General features: G+C 46.4%; 1 protein-coding gene across 4 annotated transcripts; it reads left to right on the plus strand.

The window, feature by feature from the left end:
• Nucleotides 1–296: 296 nt before the first annotated feature.
• riox2 (ribosomal oxygenase 2) lies at nt 297–9,067 on the plus strand. Of its 4 annotated transcripts, none has more exons than XM_040010355.1 (10): nt 297–536; nt 1,382–1,828; nt 3,452–3,571; nt 3,653–3,781; nt 5,027–5,130; nt 5,988–6,090; nt 7,545–7,710; nt 7,787–7,875; nt 7,970–8,080; nt 8,809–9,067. In XM_040010355.1, exons 1-10 carry the CDS (start codon nt 396–398, stop codon nt 8,959–8,961), a joined length of 1,563 nt encoding a protein of 520 aa, XP_039866289.1. In that variant the 5' UTR covers nt 297–395; the 3' UTR covers nt 8,962–9,067. The 4 variants fall into 4 exon arrangements, with proteins under 4 accessions (XP_039866289.1, XP_039866297.1, XP_039866313.1 ...); XM_040010363.1 differs by lacking the exon at nt 297–536 and adding an exon at nt 558–819 and having other exon boundaries at nt 8,809–8,961; XM_040010379.1 differs by lacking the exon at nt 297–536 and adding an exon at nt 558–807 and having other exon boundaries at nt 8,809–8,961.
• Nucleotides 9,068–9,274: the final 207 nt, after the last annotated feature.

A 9,274-nucleotide genomic window follows, 5' to 3' on the forward strand; every position in this document is an offset into this window, starting at 1 on the left:
TGGACACTTAATTTAAAAACGTGTAATGAAAGTCAGCGGTTATTTCAGTAACTCTTATCTCTGCTTCCTGTGGGCAAACCTGCTGTTCTAGGCTCCAGGACCTCACCTGCTCAGGTCTTCCCATCTGTGAATATCACCCTGTTGTCTTGTCCCACAGCAAATTCAATTAATGACCCTGGAAACACATGAATTTGAAAATAATCAAACGTTTTTTAACAATCCCCAATAGGAATAGAAATGAAATAAATAAAAACATTTGGCAATAAAAATGTAAATCAAGTTCAAAATAAGTTTCCAGAGTCCATGGTGACGTCACTAATGCACTGCAGTAGTGATGTCACGGAGGGAAAGCTCCGTTTTACAGTCTGTATTTCACTTGATTCCGTGTCTGTGAAATGCTTTTACATCCTAAACGTGTTCACAGAGCGACGCGGGTGACCGTCAACAACAACTTTCAAGGCCGTGACTTGTTTCCGATGCTGGGGGAGAGCTCCCGGTGTCCCGGTACAGCAGCCGAACACGTCTGCGTGTTTTCTGTGAGTGGGTTTGTTGAGCCTCCGCTGAATGACTGATGGTGACGGCTTTCTCCAGCGCGTGCGTGTCGCTGGTCCCGACAGCGAGTAACGTCCTGCTCCTGTTTTCCTCTCGGACCATCTGACACGTGTAAACCGCTAAAGTCACCGTTTGTGTCTCACTACATGTCCCGTGTTCTGACGCTGGTGTGAGTTTCCAGTCGGACATAATTTGGAAAACACTTGTGAAGTCACACGTGTGGCTGACCGGGGTCGTCATCGAGCTCGAGTGGAGGTGTGTTGGGAGGTGAGTGAGTGCGTGGGGTTGTTGGATGTGGTGATGTGGAACATAAAGCCGTCGCTTTGCTATGGCTGTGATGGAGCTGTCACGGCGTCTTCGTGATCCGAGCACCGCTTTATGACCGAGCAGCTTCACCGGTGCTCCGTCAGCCCATCCTGATCCGGGACCATCCCAAACACCGTTCGGGTAGAAAACTCTGTTCGCAGCGATGCTTGCGGTGTGGGCTGTGCTGTGTGTACAAGCTTGTATGGACGGAATCTGAATGTTACGAGCTTCTGTGGTTGCTATTACTCCTTCTGACCAGAGGTGTCGCTGTGTGAGCGGTGACAGAGGCGGGAGAAGCTAAGAGTTTGTCTGCTCCACACAGCTGATCCACAGACTGGCTCAGTGGGATGATCAAGTGTTCCCAGTTTGCTCCAGCAGACTTTGGCCAGTTTAAGTAAGACACAGCTCAACAGCGCTCACCGTGCAAGAAAAGGAATTTGATATAGGAATGATCAGATAATGAATTCAGTAACCTTCAATGTGTTGCTTTAACTCTAATAATATTCTCTGGACTTGTGTGCAGACTGAAAAGATGCCAAAGAAAAGCAAAACTCCGAGTGTGAAGAGACGGATCGCTGACCAAGAGCAGCCCGCTGTTAAACGAAGCAAAGAGGAGCAGAGCGACACTTCACCCCTTTGCTTCCAGAGCCCAGCCACACTGTTCGAGAGCCTCATCCAGCCGATGGGGACAGATCGGTTCTTCTCAGAGTATTGGGAGAAGAAGCCTCTTCATCTGCAGAGGTCTGATCCTGGCACAGCCTCGTACTACCAGTCCCTGTTTCAGCTGTGTGACCTGCAGAGCCTGTGTTCTCAGGGTCTCGAGTACTACAGGGACATCAACGTCGTTCGCTGCGTCAACGGCAAGAAAAAGCTTCTGAACAAGGAAGGCCGAGTGAAGCACAGTGTTCTCAATAAGATCATGAGTCAGAACAAAGCCACCGTCCAGTACCACCAGCCGCAGAGGTTCAAGGTGAGTATCATGGCTTTGCTGCCTTTGGACCAGTTTGCATTCATGGTTCATCCACCTGTTTCCTTTTTGTGTATGCAGTGTGTTTGGTGCGCTGCCGATACATGGCCAGCTGTGATGAGCAGTTGTTGTCTGCACAGCTGTGTTGGCGCCCTCGCCTCTGGACCACACACATCACCAGTACATGAAACTGAAGACGTTTCTATGGCCGAGCATTGTTCACAAACCCGTGTCTGGATGTTCCATGTACACATTTCTCTCAGACCATCTCATTTCCTTTTCACCAAACAATTTCATTTCTTGCCGAGCACCTTTGTTTCTTCTTTTCAACATCCACCACCTCATGTTAGACTAAACCAGTAGCACTGCAGCCTGGTCTCCCATGAGGCCTCACGGGTGGGGCTCAGTCAGGCTCGGCTCACTGTTAGTCTCTGCAGCCTGTTTGCTGCTGTGCTCAGTCGTGTTTCGTGTGATATCTGTGTTTCTCCATCCATCCCGATCACCTGATCTGATGTGTTGTTGAATGTAGTGGGGGATTTGTCTCCCACTGAGTTTCTGCCCTGTTCTCATTGATCTTCCCTCCTCCTCCTCATCTGTGTCTCTGTGGGGATTTTCCTCTTACTGTCCTTTGAAGAGTAGCTCTGCCGGGCTCGTCCCAGTTGTGGATTGTGACGTCCTTCCGGAGTTCCTTTTTCCAGTCTAACCCCTCAGATTGTGCGATGTGCATTCCTTTTGACGTCACCGTTTACTTGTGTCCACGTGGGTGTCAAAGATAGGAACTGTGTGCCGCTGTGTGTGGATATTGTGTCTTTATTTCTGCTTTAATGTCACCCTGGACATGTTTGCACCCACTCCCAGCACATCTAGTTGAATTGCAGTTTCCTTGCGGAGTATTGGCTCTCCTGTTGCTTGATGCAGTGAAGTCAGCTGGCATTACAGATCTACTTCACCAACAGTACATGTCACTGTGTTTGATCTCTCATTACAAACGTATAGTTTGGCTCTGATTCTGTTTGCACACATCTCACTGTTGGTTTCCACTGTATTCTGTACATGATCGTCCTGAGGCACGCCTGTTCCTTAGCAAAATGACCCCCACGTTTATCTGTTTTCTCTTTCCCATCTTCACAGTGTTTGCTTGTATTAAAGTTCCCCTCCATCGCTGCCATCTGCAGCTTTACTCGTTCACACTGTTCCTTGATCTCTGAAGTTCAAACCAGTGTCACGTTGGCTTCTTGCAGCAACTTTCCCTTCACATAGTCGAACATGTGTCACCGAGGCATCCACCTCCTCGGTCAGCTTTCCGTCTGTGGTCAGCCGCCTCGTCGCCCTGCAGTCCAGCACGACGCGCTCGGCGTAGCAGTCAAACTTCAGCAAAGGCTTGTTGTCATATTCCTCGATGAGCCTGTGCTTATAAGATTTAACTCCGGCTCGGCGCTGTCACATGTATGCGACACAGCTTTTGTTCAGATTAAAGTCTTCACTCCAATCAGCCTGAACTGTTTAATTTAACACCCACTGTGAACATAGGCCAGATTTCAAAGATCATGACACTGTCCAAGTACCTGTGGAACTAACACTGTGCATGTGGAGGCTGCTCTCAGCAGGTCTTCTCTGTGTTGTCAGGATGAGCTGTGGAGGATTCAGGAGAAGCTGGAGTGCTTCTTTGGGGCTCTGGTGGGCTCGAACATCTATATCACCCCAGAGGAGTCGCAGGGCCTTCCACCTCATTATGATGATGTAGAGGTACAACAATAACTGTGGATGATGTGAGTAATGTGCGGTCCAGCATACGTGTTGCTAATCTCCATGGTGCTCTGTGCACAGGTGTTTATCTTGCAGCTGCAGGGACAGAAACATTGGCGTCTTTATAATCCTACTGTTCCACTGGCAGCTGAATACAGCGTGCAGTCAGAGGACAGTATTGGCATCCCAACTCATGATATTATACTGAAGGTACAGCACTTTATATCAGCTAAAGCAAGTATGATCTGATTCTGCAATACTTCTTCTTCTGTTCAAGGTTTAATGTTCATTTTTATTCAAACGTATGATCATCTTTGGGAATGTCTTTGTAGGAATGGGCAGGGGTGCAGAAGTCCCTGGAGGAGCAGTAGTAATGGTTCCTTAAACGTTTCTCCCACAGAGGCGGAAAAGAAAAGGAGCTCAAATCAGACGTGCTTGACTCTGTTGTCTTTGTTAAATCCAGAATCCAGTTTGAAATCCTTTGTCTCGCACATGGTCTCAAATAATCAGACCCAGTCGTATCTTACAGACCTCATAGCGTGGTATTGCTTCAAGCAGAATGGGAGGCAGAGCCTTCAGTTTTCAGGCCCCTCTTCTGTGGAACCAGCTCCCAGTTTGGATTCAGGAGACAGACACTATCTCTACTTTCAAGATTAGGCTTCAAACTTTCCTTTTAATAAAACATGTAGTTAGAGCTGGATCAGTGACCCTGAATCCTCCTTCAGTTACACTGCCACATGAGAACAAAGGGCTGGGTTTGAATTAGGAATTTCATGTGAATTTTACTGATGGGTCTGTGTAGCACAGACCTACTGCTGGAAGGCCAAGATAATTCTACTACAACAGCAAAAGCAAGACGCAAGTCACCAGAGCTCTTTGTGTTGCTCGTGCACGAGGGAGAGAACTGTGACGAGCGCCGTTCCTTCCGCTCGTGAGGTCATAAAGGCAGGAAGTAAAACATCCTCACTAAGTAAGAAACGGAACCCTCACATCGGATGTGTCCCTATAAAACACTACAGCCCCCCCACCAACAGGCTGGGGAGGTGGTCCGAGACAAAGGAATGTCTTTGATCCTGCTGCTTGAACTAAGACTTACAAATTTAAGTAACACAATGACAACATGTAACAATTTGACTCAACATTTACAAGGATGGGTCACATTCCAAGTATTCCCTCATTGTGTGAGGACTACTTGTGGCTGATGTCACTATGAGGTCATACAGTTATTATGAAACAAAGATACTTTTTGAAGTTTTTACACAGAACAAAGATTTTTGATTTTAATTCTTAAACCAAGTTTGAACAGTCATGTCATTGTTTTATTATGTGAGACATAATTGAACTTATTCTGTGTTTATATGTACAAAACCTTTAACCGAGACCAGTAACACAGAGCTCTGTCTGACCATGTTAATCACAGTGTTTTAAGTATGAACAAGTCTTCTCTCTGGACAGGCTGGAGATCTGCTGTACTTTCCTCGAGGAACCATCCATCAAGCCAGAACCCCAGCAGGAGTGAACTGCTCCATCCACTTAACTCTCAGCACCTACCAGAGAATGTAAGCTTCTTCTTTTTCCCCTTTTTACCCCAAGCCCTAAAAGGCTGATAGTAGCAGATAAAAATTTTGTGAATGTGCTAACTGGAGACCGAGGTAGTTTCAGATTGATACCATAGGTCAGGGGTCTCGAACTGCAGGCTTCGAGGGCCGGTGTCCTGCAGGTTTTAGATCTCACCCTGGGTCAACACACCAGAATCACATGATTGGTTCATTACCAGGCCTCTGGAGAACTTCAAGACATGTTGAGGAGGTCATTTAGCCATTTAAATCAGCTGTGATGGATCAAGGACACGTCCAAAACCTGCAGGACACCGGCCCTCGAGGCCTGCAGTTCGAGACCCTGCCGCAGGAGCATCTACTAACTCAGAAGAGTTCAAATTCCATGGCGTTGACCTGAGAGGTTACACTTAATGAAAATCTCATGAATCCAGTGACTTGACAACAAGGCGATGTAGAATTTTGAAAGTGATTTGTTTGTTTGTTTGTTTTTACAAAGTATCAATTTTGATTAAAAAAAAAGATTCTGTTGAAATCGCACTTCCTTTTCCTTTATTGGCATGTCAGGGAGTAAGTGTGCAGTAAAACTACTGCCCACTGATCCGGCACACAGACTCGTACTCGACTCAGTAGAACAGACGTCTGCTCAGCAGAGTAAAGTCAGGGTACATCATCAGGTTTTCAGCCAATAAGAAACAGAAGAACTGGTCCTGTTCAAAGCTCCAAACACTGATGACAGATGGGTTTGATGATGATTGTTTCTGTCGTGCTCAAACAAAACTGGTGTGTGAATGAGATCCAGAAGAGTTCTCTGTTGCTAATCAGTCCCACACTGTCTCACTGTCCCCGCCTGCTGTCAGGTCATGGGGAGATTTGCTGTTGGACGTATTTCCCAGCTTACTGTGTGACCGCAGCAGGAGGGAAGTCGGCCTCAGAGAGGGGATGGCCAGAAGACTCTTACTGGTAATCACGACAGTATGAACACCATCTCTGTATTCCCATGACATATTATTCCAAACTGATCCTGACAGATGCTTTTTCTGTCTGTGACTGCACGCTGAAGAATCTATGGCAGTATATGAGATGGTTTTATAGTCCCAGTCAGGAGTTTGGACACAGCTTCTCATTTAATGGTTTGTCTTTAGTTTCATGACTGTTTACATCGTAGAGTCTCACTGAAGGCATCCAAACTATGAATGAACACATGTGGAATCATGCAGTAAACAAAAAGTGTGAAATAGCGGTCAAAGCCAGCCTTTGCTTTGCTCACTCTTTCATTCTCTCCATGAGCTTCATGAGGTCGTCTCCTGAAATGGTTTCCAACAGTCTTGAAGGAGTTCCCAGAGATGCTGAGCACCTGTTGGTCCTTTTGCCTTCACTCTGCGCTCCATCTCATCCCAAACCATCTCCACGGGGTTTAGGTCAGGTGACTGTGGAGGCCAGGCCATCAGGTGCAGCACTCCATCACTCTCCTTCTTGGTCAAACAGCCCTCACACAGCCTGGAGGTGTGTTTGGGCTCATTGTCCTGTGGCTGCAGGATGCTGTGGTAGCCATGCTGGGTCAGTCTGCCTTCAGTTTTGAATAAATCCCCAACAGCGTCACCAGCAAAGCCCCCCACACCATCATCACACCTCCTCCATGCTTCACAGTGGGAACCATGCACGTAGAGACCATACGTTCACCTTTTTAGCAATTTTATGGACTGACTGACCTTCAGTTCTTAAAGTAATGAGGGACTGTTTCTAACAGTTGTCAAACAGGCCTGTCAGCTGTGCACCAACCTGACACAAACAACAGATGGTCCCAACGTCATTAAGAAGGCAAGAAACTCCACAGATGAACCCTGACAGGCTCACTGTGAGGTGAAACCATGTCAGGCACTACATCATGTAGCTCACTGAGAGAAGGCCGAGGGTTTGCAGCGCTGTCAACAAAGCAAAGGGCGTCTACTGTCAGGAATCTGAAATATATGTAGAGTTATTTATACATTTTCTCTTTGCTACATAATTCCACCTGTCATACTTATTATATTAATGTCTTCAGTTTGTATCAGTTTGAAGAAGTAAAAATAAAGAGAAAGCATTAAATGAGAATCTCTGTCCAAACATTTGACAGGTAGTGTGTGTAACATCTGCAATGTGCTGTTTTTAATTGACTCATAATTACTTAAAGCTGTTCTGTGATCTTTTTCCCTGAAACTGGAGCAATGTTGAGGTAAACGGGTCCTCATAATGCACTGCTTTCATAGTTTTTAGAAGATTTATCTTCTAAGAATGAATATAAAACAAAAATAGCTTCAGAAGAGAGCGAGGTCTGTATTTGTGCCTCTGTCATTACAGCTCAACTTCTAATGCTTTCTGAATTATGTAAAATATGAATGAGATGCATTCACAGTCACATGGATGTGTGTGTGTAGAGCAGCAGTGCAGGCCTGCACACCAACAAGCGGCTGGCCGCCAGCCTCAGAGCTCTGGCTGACGAGATGGAAACTGGGGCGCAGGACCTGGGCTTCACTCACATGAAGAGAGACTTCATCATGAACAGACTGCCTCCTTACTGCCAGCAGCAGCTGTCTTCACCATGTATGTCATGGATGCATTCAGATCGATTTTTCAGTGATGTACATTTGTGCATATAAACATGTGGTGTGTGTCACAGCTGGGAAGAGTCCTGCCTTGGAGGATACAGTGATTCTGACCTTTAAAGACCACGTGGTAATAACAGTGGAGCCCCGCCCACAGAGCACAGTGAGTCCTTTAAGGCTGTAAGTACAGAAATGTGCAGCCCTGTTGGGGTGCTGTGTGTGTGCTCTAACAGTGTGTTCTGAACTGTGTGTTTCAGGACGACGCCACAGAGCTGGTAGTATTTGTCTTGCATTCTTTGAAGAACCAGAGAGAAGGTCACATGATGGGCGACAGCTGTGATGACCAGGAAGAACGCAGCATCTCCACGGTAATGCCATACCTCGCTGATGGTCCTTTCATATTCATAACACATGTTCAACAGTGTTCTGCTGCAGAGGTGCAGAAATCCACCGCCACAGATATTTATCCTCTGTGACGAAACCTCGAACAGCCACAAAACAGTTAGTGTGACCCGCGAAAACCGAAACATTTGTCCATGTTTGGTTTAAAACGAGTGTTTTTAAGGGTTTTTATCCTCAACTGTAAAAGCTGGTCGGGTGCTGTCACTCGGATCAGGCAGTGTAGGAGGTTCACACTGACACACAGGTGCTGCTGCTGAAGAACTGGACCAGTTCAAGTCTGTGACCTCAACATAAAGGTCAGAGGTCATGTTTTCTGAAAGTCTTGTTAATGCCATAACTGGAGAACAAGCTGACGTAAGATTTTGACCCGATAGGTGTGTGTACTGGGAGGCTGAGGGTTAGCACTGGCAGCTTTATTTATACAGCACCAGTTCACAGCAGTTATCTCAAGGTGCTTTACATTCCAAGGTAAAGACCCCAGGCTGTGAGACTGAGCGTCACATGCTGAAAATATCCACCAATCAATACCAGTGAGATGTGCAGCTGTGTTATATCATCAAGTATTTGAAGAAGGACCTGGGTTTACCTTCTGATTGGACATGGACAGTGAGACAATGAAGCGCACTATATGGATGTGTGTTGAACATGTGTGTTGAAAAAGGTCTCCACCCCAACCGTATGTCTGTGTCTGTAGGGCTTGCAGTTCCCCCTGTCCTACCTCCAGGCCCTGCAGCAGCTCCAGCTGGCAGAGCAGCTGGTTGTTGCCCAGCTTCAGCTGCCCACACAGGAGGACAAACTCAACCTGGCCCTTGCTCTGTGGAGTGAGAACCTGCTGCGTGTCCTGTAGTTCACCTGCAGTCAGCTACTGATGTACACCTGATTGTTATCAAAACGTCGTATTTGTCTTTGACCTCTTTTCCTGAATAAAGCTGGTATTTAAAGATTGACCTTTACAAAGTTTTGACAGTTACTGCTTGAGTTCAAATGTCTTCTTGTATAATGAGGATTAACAGGAACGTCACTGGGAAAACCTGCATGGCTCTGTGTGCCTGTGCAGTAACAGTAGTAATAGCTGCTGTGTTGTAGCCTCTCACTGCTGTAACCATAGACTAGACCTGTAAAATCGACAGGCTCATCTAGTTTGTTTTTAATGTATTTAT

This window comes from Simochromis diagramma, unplaced genomic scaffold (assembly GCF_900408965.1).
Source record: "Simochromis diagramma unplaced genomic scaffold, fSimDia1.1 OVJJ01000123.1, whole genome shotgun sequence".
Taxonomy (NCBI): Eukaryota; Metazoa; Chordata; class Actinopteri; order Cichliformes; family Cichlidae; genus Simochromis; species Simochromis diagramma.

Bases quoted from the DNA above. Each gene is read 5' to 3' on its own strand.
- riox2 (XM_040010355.1), top strand. From the start codon at position 396: ATGCTTTTACATCCTAAACGTGTTCACAGAGCGACGCGGGTGACCGTC. The intron at 1,829-3,451 runs GTGAGTATCATG...CTGTGTTGTCAG, and splicing joins ACCAGCCGCAGAGGTTCAAG to GATGAGCTGTGGAGGATTCA. The intron at 3,782-5,026 runs GTACAGCACTTT...CTCTCTGGACAG, and splicing joins CTCATGATATTATACTGAAG to GCTGGAGATCTGCTGTACTT.